A 17,980-nucleotide genomic window follows, 5' to 3' on the forward strand; every position below is an offset into this window, starting at 1 on the left:
TAATTTGCAAATAAATTCATTAAAAATCCTACAATGTGATTTTCTGGATTTTTTTTCTTCTCATTTTGTCTGTCATAGTTGACGTGTACCTATGATGAAAATGACAGGCCTCATCTTTTTAAGTGGGAGAACTCGCACAATTGGTGGCTGACTAAATACTTTTTTGCCCCACTGTATATTTGTTATGTTTATACAATGACAGATGCAGCAAGGTCCTAGACAATGGACATAGACATGAAGTTCTCCCCTGAACACGCATGTTTTCCCACACACTGGAGGTATTTTGAAACAAGACATTCAGTGTCTTAAACGTGCCACTATTGGATATATGCCAAAGCAGTTCAATAGTGATTGATTTCCATAGTAACTTAGGAACCCCATGAAAGGAGTCCATTCCTGATCAGATGTGGGTTTCTCAGGGTTATCCAAGTCCATTCCTGATCAGATGTGGGTTTCTCAGGGTTATCCCAGTCCATTCCTGATCAGATGTGGATTTCTCAGGGTTATCCCAGTCCATTCCTGATCAGATGTGGGTTTCTCAGGGTTATCCCAGTCCATTCCTGATCAGATGTGGATTTCTCAGGGTTATCCCAGTCCATTCCTGATCAGATGTGGGTTTCTCAGGGTTATCCCAGTCCATTCCTGATCAGATGTGGGTTTCTCAGGGTTATCCCAGTTTGGCACAATAAATGGGCTGAATATGGGATATTAGTTGTGTGTCTATTCTACACTGTCCAGTAAAGATCTGTCCCCGTCTATCACTCTACCTGCAACATAACTGCTGCCCCATGCATCTCTTTATGGTGTAGTTAGTGGAGGTATCCGTAATGACTGTAGATGAGGGATATCTGTTTTCCGCATATGGTGAATTTGTGTTGAATCATGAGCCATGAATGAACCATCATAAATTCCGCTGCGCTGCAGCACGTGAGTACTTATTGCAGTGTGTAAAAACATTGGTCTGTGTAAATGTGTTCAGAACAACAAAGAGACAGCTATTTGTACGTGGACATACAATAGGAATGTGGGGTGTGTTTCTGTCTGATACAAGTTCATGTTCAAGCCAGTGAACCCACTACCTAGTAGTTTACAGTGCATAGCCTTGCCAACCACGATGTGGTGAGGGTTGGCATGATATCAGCGGATTTGGAACCAGCTTCAAAGCAGAACTAAACACATTACATGTGGTTAAATCTGGCATGTCAGAAAAGAACACAAGAGAGTACATTTCTATTGTCAAGCATTGTGTCTCTACATCTGCCTTGGGGTTTCACATGCTTATAAATGCATTAAGGTTATTTGTCTTGAAAGCAGCATTATTAGAGGTTTATTCCTCTTTCTAGGGGGTTGGTTAAGGGATTGTCTATCATTTCATTCATCAGCTTGTAGTATTATTCCTTTGCGTTTTGCTGCGCTTGGTAAATGGTTTTGCAGTATTTAGTCTTCCTACCAGCAGAGGAAGATAGAAGCGATAACAGGCACCAGTGTATTATATCAAGCAAAGAAAATGTATTATGTTCTGAACTGGATCCTTTCTCACTCCGCACCGCAGCAAAACCCTTTAGAGACCCTAGTTTCTAAATATGATGCAACAGGGTTAATGAATTACTTTAGGAATAGCAGAGTTAATATTGTATTCTAAACAGCACTAAACTAAACTTGATGCGAATCAGTGGTATTATGCAATAGGACTAAAGCTGATCTGAAGTGGCAGAATGCCACTCGAGATTGAATTAAACTGTGAATAATATCCCATATATTTGATTTTGTAGACAGTTTCAGTTGAACCCAGGGCAGTGGGGTTGGTTAGTGAAGAGAGGAGTAGGATCCAGCACAGTTTAAACAGCGTTATTACATAGCATTTTTCCCCGACTTAAGATTCTATTTTCTTTTTAATATCATATGAAAAACAGTCCTAGGTTCAGTTCTTAATTAAAAAAAAAGGATATATCAACTTGAACATATGGGGGAGGTTTCCCGGACACAGCCTAAGCTTATTGGACTAACAAACACTTTCAATGAAGACTCTCCATCAGACGTGCTTCTCAGTCCAAAAAACCTGCCCAAGAAACCTGCCCATGGAGTCACATGTTTATGGATAAAAATACAGTATATGCATAGATATAACTGTATATTTATATATGGATGTACATACATGCAAGTACTCTTATTTCTTCTTTGGTGTCAGTGGTTTTGAAGTTTTGGATCCTGAGACATTGTTTGTTTCATCAGCTGAGGAAGATTGTACAAGGCACTCGATCTTTCTGTGGACGGGAGGAGCAGAGGAGAGAGGAGGGTTAGAAGAGACACCTGTTTTTTCCACGTAATTTTATCATTGTAGCCTGACTGTATTGATGCTTTACTACAGTTTGGGGGCACTGAGATGAGCTAAAGGTGTTTCTCTGTGTGGATGGCCAGTTGGTCTCCATGGCTCTATCTGTCTTACTCACTTCCTCTCCTCGATTTTGAAGAGAACGAAAAGGATGAAGTTCTTCACCAGCATGAAAGTCATCAGCAGGGCGATGGCTCCGCCCACTGCAGAAGCAATTATGATGGTGAGAGTGTTGTCCACCACTCGTACTGCAGAGAAGGAACCAGGGAGGAGAGAAGGTAGACGCTGATCAGACAGACATTAGCTAACTACAGTGCATCGTCTACACAGCACAACACATCTAGACATTGTTGCTTATGGTACCCGACTACCCGCCCAGCATTTCCAAGTTTAGCACCAGAACACCTGCACTGCCTGCCTGGAGTAAAGCAAAGAGAACGCTAGTTAATACTCACACTCGTCCACCACGACAAGGGTAAAGATAGCGCTGTGGTTCTTGCCCTTCTCTTTGGGGTTGCGTCCGAAGCAGGTGTACTGGCCCTCGTCCTCAAAGGTGATGTTCCATAGCAGGATGGAGATGTTGTTGTGATCACTGGTGCCGATAAACTCCACCCGCTCTCGGTAGATACTCACTGGATGAGGATCCATCCCGTCTGACGGAATCACTGACTCACAAACCTGAGAGGACCAGGCAGCCATCAATCATCTCACACACGCAATATCTGACCACAACTCCAATCAAAACACTCACATTAGAGATATCCCTTAGTGATGCAGAAAACTATTGGTCTACACCACCTAAATTAGAACAGTTGAAAATTTGACCTCCCCACAGCCCTGGCCCTGTCTGTGTGACATCTGAGCTGACATGAATGACTGCAATTGTGTGGCTGTTGTATTTTAGTGGGCCAGGCCAGTTTTGACCCACCTTCTGCATAGTGCCGTTGTCATTGTACTGCCAGTTGAAGTAAAGGTTTTTGATGCCGATACAGCTGGCATAGGTGCAGGGTAGCAGCACAGTACTGCCGTTCAGCGCCTCCATGAATGGGACCTTCCCTGTGGACATCTCCAGGCCCTGAGCAGACCACACACCTGGGAGGGAGGGGGGCAGAATCTATAAGGTAGTACACAATACTCCTGAGAAATCCAAAGAGGGAAAAAACAACACACACCTGGGAGGGAGAGAGGGAGGGAGGGGGGCAGAATCTATAAGGTAGTACACAATACTCCTGAGAAATCCAGAGAGGGAAAAAACAACACACACTTGGGAGGGAGGGAGAATCTATAAGGTAGTACACAATACTCCTGAGAAATCCAGAGAGGGAAAAGACAACACACACCTGAGTTAGAAAGGAAAGTACACCGTCTACTCATGTGGTTTCCACATTTCAATGAATACTGTTTCCAGAATTAAATTGTTCCCGAAATATTATCTATTTTACTTAACAAGTGCACAACAAGCCAGCTCCTCTATTTTACAATCGTGTAAAATGTTGCTGCACTCTGTGAAAGAGGGGAGGGAGGAGAGAGAGAGAGAGAGAGAGAGAGATGTATCCCTGGTCCATTCCCAGGTTACTATAGCTCATCCATTGACATAGAGCTTGTCAAAAACAATTGAGTGATAATCCCCTACCCCCTCTAACCTATCCCTTCTTAACTGACCCTGAAAACTATCAGGCATTTGAAGACTGTCTGACCTCAACAGAGGGTCAATATAATCTCTGCTTCTGACGTTTCCCTTTGACCTTACCCCAGATAGTTACTGACAGAAAGATAGGAACAACGAAACATCTGAACAATAACCCATTTTACCACTGAAACATACACTTAAGTTTAACTATTGTACAGTGCATATTGTGCATATTGCAGTAAGATATGACAAGTATATACACTTCCATACATGCATTTGCATGCACACCCGCCACAAACACACACACACGCATGCACGCACACACACGTACAAACACTGTCTACCCAATTCACAGACCACACACACTTAGGTCTGCAGTAATGTTATGGAACAGACCCACAGACCTGACACAGTGAGATATAGGGTGAAGGAGAACAAGGGAAAGAGGGGGGACAAAATAGGAAGAGTGAGATAGAGACTGTCTGTCTGTCTGTCTGTCTGTCTGTCTGTCTGTCTGTCTGTCTGTCTGTCTGTCTGTAAGTTGGTAAAAAGTATTAAATAAAGTTTCCATTACTGTTTGTATGTGCATGCTCACACTGTTTGTGATTGATTGTACAATTATGTAGGAGTTTGTATTTACATCAGGCATGTTATGTACAGTTACAAGTGTGTGTGTGTGTGTGTGTGTGTGTGTGTGTGTGTGTGTGTGGTATTTTATTACAGTGTTTGGGATGTTGTGAGGCCATTTAACTTAATGCAGGCTCATTAAACTCAGTAATTATCAAATGAGTTCAGGCTCATCTCCCTCTTTAAGGGAATCTAAATAACGCAGGTCCCACTACCTCTTTACACAATCCAGATAATGCCGACACCAACACTTCTGAAGTGGACATAAAGATGATGGATGGTTAGTCTGGTTACATACACTCACTGGGACTATACAGTAATGCTGCTCCCACACTTTCTCCCTCTGCCCAGTCTGTCCTCTCCTCCAATTCCCTAAACAACAGTATTACCTGTCCTGTCCCTTCTGTCCCATTTTCTCTTGCTCTGTTTGTCCCTCTGCAGCCCCCATTCCTCAAAATTCCTCCGCCTGTTTTTACATCACCCCTCAGCTGTGTGACATCATCAATAACCGACTCAAGGTCAGGTTAGGACAAGCCCCTCCCCCTGCAGTTTGGGACAATATAAGGATGTAGTGTGGGCTGCACAGTGAGGGAGAACATATGTATGAATGCATAATTCCTTCGAAATGACTCACACACACTCTCTCTCTCTCTGACCCAATGCAGCACAGTGATTCTGCAGAAACTCACTCAGGGCAGATGCACCTCTCTTTCTCACTCTCTCTTTTGTCCTTCACCCTCCATTTCTTTCACTGTCATTTGGTTCTCTCTCCTTTTTCTCGCTCATATTCTTTCTCTGATACTCTGCATTGCGATTCTACTCTTGCCTCTGCATCTCTCTGTCTGTATATTTTCTCTGCTGTTTGGTGACCATTAACATACTGTATAGTGGTAACTGAAGTTATACAGGATATGGCTCAAAGGGGCTAGATAACTTTGAGAGAGGAAAAAGAAAGTAAGACAGATACAGGAAGGAGGACTCAAGCCCATGCCATTCTCCATTCAGAGCTAAACCAGGATATCTTACGTGGCGACTCCCAGAAAAAGACCCTCCTAGACTCCCCTATGGATTGTGTCAGCAGCAGTCTACATTGAGTTTCTGATCTAATGGCTTTCTACTTCCTAACCTACATGTGTCACTTTCAAGAACACATCAAGCATGACACTTCATAGACCTACCTGTACAACTATACAATCCATAGAACCACTAACATTTTAGACCAACCTTTATTTATTCAGCAAATCCTCAAAACTATCAGCCTTCATGTCCTACATGACCCAGCAATCGTGTGCTTATGAAATAGTTTAATTGCAGCCAACGAGGCACATTATTTGGCTAAGATGGTGAATTGGGCTTCAGGGGGGCGGAGGGAGGTGCAGGGTGTACTGCTGGACTGATCCTGCGGTACTGTTGGCTCAGAGCATGACTGAGCCTGGCAAACAGCTCCTGATCTGTCCAGCTGTCTGTTAGAACGAACAGGGTATTATGACCCTGATATTATTACCCTGATAATTCACATAACAGATGCTGCTACCCTCCCTTCATCTCAGAGCAGTTCCCATTTCCCCACTGCATTATTAATCTATTCACCTGGGTCTGCAGGGGACCTTCTCATCACACTGACGTTGTTACCCGGAAACAACCTGACTCCTTTCATCACACTGATGTTGTTACCCAGAAACAACCTGACTCCTTTCATCACACTGATGTTGTTACCCGGAAACAACCTGACTTCTTTCATCACACTGATGTTGTTACCCAGAAACAACCTGACTACTTTCATCACACTGATGTTGTTACCCAGAAACAACCTGACTACTTTCATCACACTGATGTTGTTACCCAGAAACAACATGACTACTTTCATCACACTGATGTTGTTACACAGAAACAACCTGACTACTTTCATCACACTGATGTTGTCACCCGGAAACAACCTGACTCCTTTCATCACACTGATGTTGTTACCCAGAAACAACCTGCTACTTTCATCACACTGATGTTCTTACCCAGAAACAACCTGACTACTTTCATCACACTGATGTTGTTACCCAGAAACAACATGACTACTTTCATCACACTGATGTTGTTACACAGAAACAACCTGACTACTTTCATCACACTGATGTTGTCACCCGGAAACAACCTGACTCCTTTCATCACACTGATGTTGTTACCCGGAAACAACCTGACTCCTTTCATCACACTGATGTTGTTACCCGGAAACAACCTGACTCCTTTCATCACACTGATGTTGTTACCCGGAAACAACCTGACTACTTTCATCACACTGATGTTGTTACCCAGAAACAACCTGACTACTTTCATCACACTGATGTTGTCACCCGGAAACAACCTGACTACTTTCATCACACTGATGTTGTCACCCGGAAACAACCTGACTCCTTTCATCACACTGATGTTGTTACCCGGAAACAACCTGACTCCTTTCATCACACTGATGTTGTTACCCGGAAACAACCTGACTCCTTTCATCACACTGATGTTGTTACCCAGAAACAACCGGACTACTTTCATCACACTGATGTTGTTACCCAGAAACAACCTGACTCCTTTCATCACACTGATGTTGTCACCCAGAAACAACCTGACTACTTTCATCACACTGATGTTGTTACCCAGAAACAACCTGACTACTTTCATCACACTGATGTTGTTACCCGGAAACAACCTGACTCCTTTCATCACACTGATGTTGTTACCCAGAAACAACCTGACTCCTTTCATCACACTGATGTTGTTACCCAGAAACAACCTGACTACTTTCATCACACTGATGTTGTTACCCAGAAACAACCTGACTACTTTCATCACACTGATGTTGTTACACAGAAACAACCTGACTCCTTTCATCACACTGATGTTCTTACCCAGAAACAACCTGACTACTTTCATCACACTGATGTTGTTACCCAGAAACAACATGACTACTTTCATCACACTGATGTTGTTACACAGAAACAACCTGACTACTTTCATCACACTGATGTTGTCACCCGGAAACAACCTGACTCCTTTCATCACACTGATGTTGTCACCCAGAAACAACCTGACTACTTTCATCACACCTTTGTTGTCACCCGGAAACAACCTGACTACTTTCATCACACTGATGGTGTCACCCGGAAACAACCTGACTCCTTTCATCACACTGATGTTGTTACCCGGAAACAACCTGACTCCTTTCATCACACTGATGTTGTTACCCGGAAACAACATGACTCCTTTCATCACACTGATGTTGTTACCCAGAAACAACCGGACTACTTTCATCACACTGATGTTGTTACCCAGAAACAACCTGACTCCTTTCATCACACTGATGTTGTTACCCAGAAACAACCTGACTCCTTTCATCACACTGATGTTGTCACCCAGAAACAACCTGACTACTTTCACCACACTGATGTTGTTACCCAGAAACAACCTGACTACTTTCATCACACTGATGTTGTTACCCGGAAACAACCTGACTACTTTCATCACACTGATGTTGTTACCCAGAAAAAACCTGACTCCTTTCATCACACTGATGTTGTTACCCAGAAACAACCTGACTACTTTCATCACACTGATGTTGTTACCCAGAAACAACCTGACTACTTTCATCACACTGATGTTGTTACCCAGAAACAACCTGACTACTTTCATCACACTGATGTTGTCACCCAGAAACAACCTGACTCCTTTCATCACACTGATGTTGTCACCCGGAAACAACCTGACTACTTTCATCACACTGATGTTGTTACCCGGAAACAACCTGACTCCTTTCATCACACTGATGTTGTTACCCGGAAACAACCTGACTACTTTCATCACACTGATGTTGTTACCCAGAAACAACCTGACTACTTTCATCACACTGATGTTGTTACCAGGAAACAACCTGACTCCTTTCATCACACTGATGTTGTTACCCAGAAACAACCTGACTACTTTCATCACACTGATGTTGTTACCCGGAAACAACCTGACTCCTTTCATCACACTGATGTTGTTACCCAGAAACAACCTGACTACTTTCATCTCACTGATGTTGTTACCCAGAAACAACCTGACTCCTTTCATCACACTGATGTTGATACCCGGAAACAACCTGACTCCTTTCATCACACTGATGTTGTTACCCGGAAACAACCTGACTCCTTTCATCACACTGATGTTGTTACCCGGAAACAACCTGACTCCTTTCATCACACTGATGTTGTTACCCGGAAACAACCTGACTTCTTTCATCACACTGATGTTGTTACCCGGAAACAACCTGACTACTTTCATCACACTGATGTTGTTACCCGGAAACAACCTGACTACTTTCATCACACTGATGTTGTTAACCGGAAACAACCTGACTCCTTTCATCACACTGATGTTGTTACCCGGAAACAACCTGACTCCTTTCATCACACTGATGTTGTTACCCGGAAACAACCTGACTCCTTTCATCACACTGATGTTGTTAACCGGAAACAACCTGACTCCTTTCATCACACTGATGTTGTTACCCAGAAACAACCTGACTCCTTTCATCACACTGATGTTGTTACCCAGAAACAACCTGACTCCTTTCATCACACTGATGTTGTTACCCGGAAACAACCTGACTCCTTTCATCACACTGATGTTGTTAACTGGAAACAACCTGACTCCTTTCATCACACTGATGTTGTTACCCGGAAACAACCTGACTCCTTTCATCACACTGATGTTGTTACCCGGAAACAACCTGACTCCTTTCATCACACTGATGTTGTCACCCGGAAACAACCTGACTCCTTTCATCACACTGATGTTGTCACCCAGAAACAACCTGACTACTTTCATCACACTGATGTTGTTACCTAGAAACAACCTGACTCCTTTCATCACAGTGATGTTGTTACCCGGAAACAACCTGACTACTTTCATCACACTGATGTTGTTACCCAGAAACAACCTGACTCCATTCATCACACTGATGTTGTTACCCAGAAACAACCTGACTCCTTTCATCACACTGATGTTGTTACCCAGAAACAACCTGACTCCTTTCATCACACTGATGTTGTTACCCAGAAACAACCTGACTCCTTTCATCACACTGATGTTGTTACCTGGAAACAACCTGACTCCTTTCATCACACTGATGTTGTTACCCGGAAACAACCTGACTCCTTTCATCACACTGATGTTGTTACCCGGAAACAACCTGACTCCTTTCATCACACTGATGTTGTTACCCAGAAACAACCTGACTCCTTTCATCACACTGATGTTGTTACCCAGAAACAACCTGACTCCTTTCATCACACTGATGTTGTTACACAGAAACAACCTGACTCCTTTCATCACACTGATGTTGTTACCCGGAAAAAACCTGACTACTTTCATCACACTGATGTTGTTACCCAGAAACAACCTGACTCCTTTCATCACACTGATGTTGTTACCCAGAAACAACCTGACTCCTTTCATGACACTGATGTTGTTACCCAGAAACAACCTGACTCCTTTCATCACACTGATGTTGGTACCCGGAAACAACCTGACTCCTTTCATCACACTGATGTTGTTACCCGGAAACAACCTGACTCCTTTCATCACACTGATGTTGTTAACCGGAAACAACCTGACTCCTTTCATCACACTGATGTTGTTACCCAGAAACAACCTGACTACTTTCATCACACTGATGTTGTTACCCAGAAACAACCTGACTCCTTTCATCACACTGATGTTGTTACCCAGAAACAACCTGACTCCTTTCATCACACTGATGTTGTTACCCAGAAACAACCTGACTCCTTTCATCACACTGATGTTGTTAACTGGAAACAACTTGACTCCTTTCATCACACTGATGTTGTTACCCGGAAACAACCTGACTCCTTTCATCACACTGATGTTGTCACCCGGAAACAACCTGACTCCTTTCATCACACTGATGTTGTCACCCAGAAACAACCTGACTACTTTCATCACACTGATGTTGTTACCTAGAAACAACCTGACTCCTTTCATCACAGTGATGTTGTTACCCGGAAACAACCTGATTATTTTCATCACACTGATGTTGTTACCCAGAAACAACCTGACTCCATTCATCACACTGATGTTGTTACCCAGAAACAACCTGACTCCTTTCATCACACTGATGTTGTTACCCAGAAACAACCTGACTCCTTTCATCACACTGATGTTGTTACCCAGAAACAACCTGACTCCTTTCATCACACTGATGTTGTTACCCGGAAACAACCTGACTCCTTTCATCACACTGATGTTGTTAACCGGAAACAACCTGACTACTTTCATCACACTGATGTTGTTACCCAGAAACAACCTGACTCCTTTCATCACAGTGATGTTGTTACCCGGAAACAACCTGACTACTTTCATCACACTGATGTTGTTACCCAGAAACAACCTGACTCCATTCATCACACTGATGTTGTTACCCGGAAACAACCTGACTCCTTTCATCACACTGATGTTGTTACCCAGAAACAACCTGACTCCTTTCATCACACTGATGTTGTTACCCAGAAACAACCTGACTCCTTTCATCATACTGATGTTGTTACCCGGAAACAACCTGACTCCTTTCATCACACTGATGTTGATAACCGGAAACAACCTGACTACTTTCATCACACTGATGTTGTTACCCAGAAACAACCTGACTCCTTTCATCACACTGATGTTGTTACCCAGAAACAACCTGACTCCTTTCATCACACTGATGTTGTTACCCGGAAACAACCTGACTCCTTTCATCACACTGATGTTGTTACCCGGAAACAACCTGCCTACTTTCATCACACTGATGTTGTTACCCAGAAACAACCTGACTCCTTTCATCACACTGATGTTGTTACCCAGAAACAACCTGACTCCTTTCATCACACTGATGTCGTTACCCGGAAACAACCTGACTACTTTCATCACACTGATGTTGTTACCCAGAAACAACCTGACTCCTTTCATCACACTGATGTTGTTACCCAGAAACAACCTGACTCCTTTCATCACACTGATGTTGTTACCCAGAAACAACCTGACTCCTTTCATCATACTGATGTTGTCACTCAGAAACAACCTGACTACTTTCATCACACTGATGTTGTTACCTAGAAACAACCTGACTCCTTTCATCACAGTGATGTTGTTACCCGGAAACAACCTGACTCCTTTCATCACACTGATGTTGTTACCCAGAAACAACCTGACTCCTTTCATGACACTGATGTTGTTACCCGGAAACAACCTGACTCCTTTCATCACACTGATGTTGTTACCCGGAAACAACCTGACTCCTTTCATCACACTGATGTTGTTACCCGGAAACAACCTGACTCCTTTCATCACACTGATGTTGTTAACCGGAAACAACCTGACTCCTTTCATCACACTGATGTTGTTACCCAGAAACAACCTGACTACTTTCATCACACTGATGTTGTTACCCAGAAACAACCTGACTCCTTTCATCACACTGATGTTGTTACCCAGAAACAACCTGACTCCTTTCATCACACTGATGTTGTTACCCAGAAACAACCTGACTCCTTTCATCACACTGATGTTGTCACCCAGAAACAACCTGACTACTTTCATCACACTGATGTTGTTACCTAGAAACAACCTGACTCCTTTCATCACAGTGATGTTGTTACCCGGAAACAACCTGACTATTTTCATCACACTGATGTTGTTACCCAGAAACAACCTGACTCCATTCATCACACTGATGTTGTTACCCAGAAACAACCTGACTCCTTTCATCACACTGATGTTGTTACCCAGAAACAACCTGACTCCTTTCATCACACTGATGTTGTTACCCAGAAACATCCTGACTCCTTTCATCACACTGATGTTGTTACCCGGAAACAACCTGACTCCTTTCATCACACTGATGTTGTTAACCGGAAACAACCTGACTACTTTCATCACACTGATGTTGTTACCCAGAAACAACCTGACTCCTTTCATCACAGTGATGTTGTTACCCGGAAAAAACCTGACTACTTTCATCACACTGATGTTGTTACCCAGAAACAACCTGACTCCATTCATCACACTGATGTTGTTACCCAGAAACAACCTGACTCCTTTCATCACACTGATGTTGTTACCCAGAAACAACCTGACTCCTTTCATCACACTGATGTTGTTACCCAGAAACAACCTGACTCCTTTCATCATACTGATGTTGTTACCCGGAAACAACCTGACTCCTTTCATCACACTGATGTTGTTAACCGGAAACAACCTGACTACTTTCATCACACTGATGTTGTTACCCAGAAACAACCTGACTTCTTTCATCACACTGATGTTGTTACCCAGAAACAACCTGACTCCTTTCATCACACTGATGTTGTTACCCGGAAACAACCTGGCTCCTTTCATCACACTGATGTTGTTACCCGGAAACAACCTGCCTACTTTCATCACACTGATGTTGTTACCCAGAAACAACCTGACTCCTTTCATCACACTGATGTTGTTACCCAGAAACAACCTGACTCCTTTCATCACACTGATGTTGTTACCCAGAAACAACCTGACTCCTTTCATCACACTGATGTTGTTACCCAGAAACAACCTGACTCCTTTCATCACACTGATGTTGTTACCCGGAAACAACCTGACTCCTTTCATCACAATGATGTTGTTACCCGGAAACAACCTGACTTCTTTCATCACACTGATGTTGTTAACCGGAAACAACCTGACTACTTTCATCACACTGATGTTGTTACCCAGAAACAACCTGACTCCTTTCATCACACTGATGTTGTTACCCAGAAACAACCTGACTCCTTTCATCGCACTGATGTTGTTACCCGGAAACAACCTGACTCCTTTCATCACACTGATGTTGTTACCCAGAAACAACCTGACTCCTTTCATCACACTGATGTTGTTACCCAGAAACAACCTGACTCCTTTCATCACACTGATGTTGTTACCCAGAAACAACCTGACTCCTTTCATCACACTGATGTTGTTACCCAGAAACAACCTGACTCCTTTCATCACACTGATGTTGTTACCCAGAAACAACCTGACTACTTTCATCACACTGATGTTGTTACCCGGAAACAACCTGACTCCTTTCATCACACTGATGTTGTTACCCAGAAACAACCTGACTACTTTCATCACACTGATGTTGTTACACAGAAACAACCTGACTCCTTTCATCACACTGATGTTGTTACCCGGAAACAACCTGACTCCTTTCATCACACTGATGTTGTTACCCAGAAACCACCTGACTCCTTTCATCACACTGATGTTGTTACCCGGAAACAACCTGACTCCTTTCATCACACTGATGTTGTTACCCGGAAACAACCTGACTACTTTCATCACACTGATGTTGTTACCCGGAAACAACCTGACTCCTTTCATCACACTGATGTTGTTACCCGGAAACAACCTGACTCCTTTCATCACACTGATGTTGTTACCCAGAAACAACCTGACTCCTTTCATCACACTGATGTTGTTACCCAGAAACAACCTGACTCCTTTCATCACACTGATGTTGTTACACAGAAACAACCTGACTCCTTTCATCACACTGATGTTGTTACCCAGAAACAACCTGACTCCTTTCCTCACACTGATGTTGTTACCCAGAAACAACCTGACTACTTTCATCACACTGATGTTGTTACCCAGAAACAACCTGACTCCTTTCATCACACTGATGTTGTTACCCGGAAACAACCTGACTCCTTTCATCACACTGATGTTGTTACCCAGAAACAACCTGACTCCTTTCATCACACTGATGTTGTTACCCGGAAACAACCTGACTCCTTTCATCACACTGATGTTGTTACCCAGAAACAACCTGACTCCTTTCATCACACTGATGTTGTTACCCAGAAACAACCTGACTACTTTCATTAGATGATCTTTACCATTCGGCCATCAGATTTGCCACCAACGCTCCTTATAGGACATATCACTGTACTTCGTATACCCGTCGCAAGACCCACTGGTTGATGCTTATTTATAAAACCCTCTTAGGCCTCACTCCCCCATCTGAGATATCTCATGCAGCCCTCATCCTCTACATACAACATCCATTCTGCCAGTCACATTCTGTTAAAGGTCCCCAAAGCACACACATCCCTGGGTCGCTCCTCTTTTCAGTTTGCTGCAGCTGGCGACTGGAATGAGTTGCAACAAACACTCAAACTGGACAGTTTTATCTCAATCTCTTCATTCAAAGACTCAATCATGGACACTCTTACTGACAGTTGTGGCTGCTTTGCGTGATGTATTGTCTCTACCTTCTTGCCCTTTGTGCAGTTGTCTGTGCCCAATAATGTTTGTACCATGTTTTGTGTTGCTACCATGTTGTGCTGCTGCCATGTTGTGTTGCTACCATGTTGTTGTCATGTTGTGTTGCTACCATGCTGTGTTGTCATGCTGTTAGGTCTCTCTTTATGTTGTGTTGTGTTGTTTTTCTTGTCGTGATGTGTTTTTTCCTATATTTTTATTTTATTTATTTTTAATCCCAGCCCCTGTCCCCGCAGGAGGCCTTTTGCCTTTTGGCAGGCCATCATTGTAAATAAAAATTTGTTCTTAACTGACTTGCCTAGTTAAATAAAGGTTAAATAAAAATAAAAACAATTAAAAATTACTTGACTCCTTTCATCACACTGATATTGTTACCCGGAACCAACTTGACTCCGAGGTAAAAGCTAAAGAAAAATCAATGCAGTAACTCCATGTTGTACAAAGCTCTTAGTTTTGTGTTTACAGTAATGGCAAAGTAAAATTATGTGTAAATGTAAATGTCTGACATCAATAAAGTCATTTATTTATTTTAGCCCTTTTAATTCTTATGAATACTACTCCTATGATAGACTGCTTGTGGCCCTGCATAATAATACTGTGGATGACATATCTAGTGACACACCTCTGAAGAGACACCACTGCTGCAGCTTTGATAAACTTGGATTCATGTTGTTATGTAAAATGAGATTATAAAATCACTATTCTATATGTAATTCTGTGGTTACGTATGCCCAGTTATCCATCAAACATACTTCAGCATGCAAACTAACAGCGTTTTCGAGCCACCACACAAATAAAACTCTGATACCAAGTTTCAATCTATCCACACAGTGAAAAGCCAGCTGCCACAGTATTGCCAATCACTCTGCACTGAGAGCAAGGTTTAACACGTTGAGTTCACTCTATGGAATGACAAAATGACATCACACAGCAAATACAGTAAATGTTTCATAGTACACAACAGGGCAGTTGTGCTTGCGGAATTGGGAAAATGTCTTTACTTAAGAGAGAGAAAGGGAATGGATGAAAAAGAAGCACTAGGGAGATACATGACTGAGACAGAGAGGTCTTACTGAGCAGCAGAGTGATGATCAGGCTGGAGAACAGCCACCTGGACCTGGGCTGCTCAGCCCCACTCCCCTGGACTTCCATGGCAGTCTGAACCCGTCCAAAACACCCCCTGCTGTGGGATCCAGCCCGGGGTCCGTTGGGCTGGAGTTATCCCGTCAAAACCTCCTCTGGTGGTCAGGTGGATGTAACCCAGAGTCCTACTGGTCTAGTTGTGTGTTGTGCCTGGGTGTCTGATCTGATCCCAACCGAGGTACCACGTCCCACTGTGTTGTTAGCCAGTCCTGGTTGTGGTGCGTCTGCCTTCCAGCCCCACAACACTCCTGTCAGAAGGACTGCCGGTTAGACAGAGGGCATGCAGAAAGAGAGGAAGAGTGAGAATGGGGAGGGTGGGGTGGGGTGGGGTGTCAGGGAAGAGGGTGCAGACTTAAAAACAAACTCAAGACAAACTAAGTCAATCAGCTATGATCCTTCAGAGAGCACTCCTAAACTGAGAGAGAGAGGAGCAGAAATAGTGAGAATTTAAGACAGAGCGAGAGAGAGAGAGAAAGACGAGAGAAAATAGAGAGAGAGAAGAAAGAGAGAGAGAGAAGGGGGGAGAGAGAGAGAGAGTAAAGTGGATGTAAAACACTGTGTGCGCAGTGTGAGACAGTACTGCACCATACCTCTTCCTGTGGCTGTGTTCCCAAGAGGCTGGACCAGCAGGCTGACTACAGAGCACAGCTGAGTCAGTGAGGACAAACGCACGGCAGAGCAGAGCAGGGGAGAATCACTGCGCACAGCCAGTCAGTCAGGGTGCATTCAAGTAGATTCCACCAGCCAGGGCTTCCTCTGCAGAAAAAGGCAGGCTGCAGCCCCAGTCAGAGAGAGAGAGAGAAAGAGAGAGAGAGAGAGGATGGACAGAAAGAGTGCTGATGCAGTAGCCCCGGTGACTTATGGCTGCTGGATCGGACAGTCTTCCTGGATAGCAGAGCCCCAGTTTCTTCTTCCCTTTGCCTGCTAGCCTGCCCCTCTGGCTCTCTCTCAACTTTTCCCTGCTCTCTCTCTCTTGGCTCAGTGCCTTCCTGCCCTTCTCTCCCCCCCCCCTTCCTTCTCCTCCTCTTAACCCCCCTCCCTCCCTGTCTGTCTCCCTCTGTCTCCCCCTCCCCTCTCTTGACTCAGGGTGTGAATGCAGACGCAGGCAATTTTGTCAGAGTGCTTATGGAGATCAGAGAGTTCTGCAGGTTGGAGGGGGTGCTGTAATACAGACCAGGGACAGGCTCACCACTACGCACTACCCTGTATTTATAAACACCCTGGATGTAGAAATAGATATAACAGAATCCAACATAATATATAGGTAACTGCCAAAATAAAGGAAACACTTGAGTAAATGAGGGATACAAAGTATATTGAAAGCAGGTGCTTCCACACAGGTGTGGTTTCTGAGTTAATTAAGCAATTAACATCCCAACATGCTTAGTGTGCCCAGTGATTATTTTGGCTACCATGGTTAGAAGAAATCTCAGTGACTTTGAAAGAGGGGTCTCAAAGGAGCATAGGGGGTTTACATGATGTGTGTATGTATGTATGTGTGTGTGTGTGTGTGTGTGTCGGTGTCTGTGTGTGTGTGTGTGTGTGTGTCAGTCAATAGATCTTAACCCAATTCAACACTTATGGGAGAGTCTGGAGCTGCGTTTTCCACCACCATTAACAAAACACCAAATTATGGAATTTCTCGTGGAAGAATAGTGTCACAGCCCTCCTATAGAGTTCCAGACACTTGTAGAATCTATGCCAAGGCATCCTTGAAGCTGTTCTGGTGGCTCGTGGTGGCCCAACGCCCTATTAAGACACTTTACAGTGTATGCTGGTGTTTTCTTTATTTTGCAGCAACCTGTGTGACAATGTCCCAATTATAAAAATTCCCAAAATTATACATTCATCAATCACTCCCTTGAGTTATACTGTAGAATGTGAACATATTTTACTCCTGTTATGTCTGGTCTGTACCT

General features: G+C 43.5%; 1 protein-coding gene across 2 annotated transcripts; it reads right to left on the reverse strand.

The window, feature by feature from the left end:
* Nucleotides 1-1,873: 1,873 nt before the first annotated feature.
* Nucleotides 1,874-16,980, reverse strand: scn4bb (sodium channel, voltage-gated, type IV, beta b). 2 transcript variants are annotated; one of them, XM_029700744.1, is made up of 6 exons: nucleotides 16,652-16,980; nucleotides 15,992-16,309; nucleotides 3,261-3,424; nucleotides 2,788-3,010; nucleotides 2,451-2,580; nucleotides 1,874-2,264 (listed from the first exon to the last, which is right to left on the reverse strand). In XM_029700744.1, the coding sequence occupies exons 2-6, from the start codon at nucleotides 16,068-16,070 to the stop codon at nucleotides 2,168-2,170; spliced, it is 693 nt and encodes a 230-aa protein (XP_029556604.1). In that variant the 5' UTR covers nucleotides 16,071-16,309; nucleotides 16,652-16,980; the 3' UTR covers nucleotides 1,874-2,167. The 2 variants fall into 2 exon arrangements, with proteins under 2 accessions (XP_029556604.1, XP_029556603.1); XM_029700743.1 differs by having other exon boundaries at nucleotides 15,992-16,321.
* Between the last annotated feature and the right edge of the window lie 1,000 nt (nucleotides 16,981-17,980).

The sequence above is a fragment of the Salmo trutta genome, chromosome 19, assembly GCF_901001165.1.
Source record: "Salmo trutta chromosome 19, fSalTru1.1, whole genome shotgun sequence".
In the NCBI taxonomy this organism is placed as follows: domain Eukaryota; kingdom Metazoa; phylum Chordata; class Actinopteri; order Salmoniformes; family Salmonidae; genus Salmo; species Salmo trutta.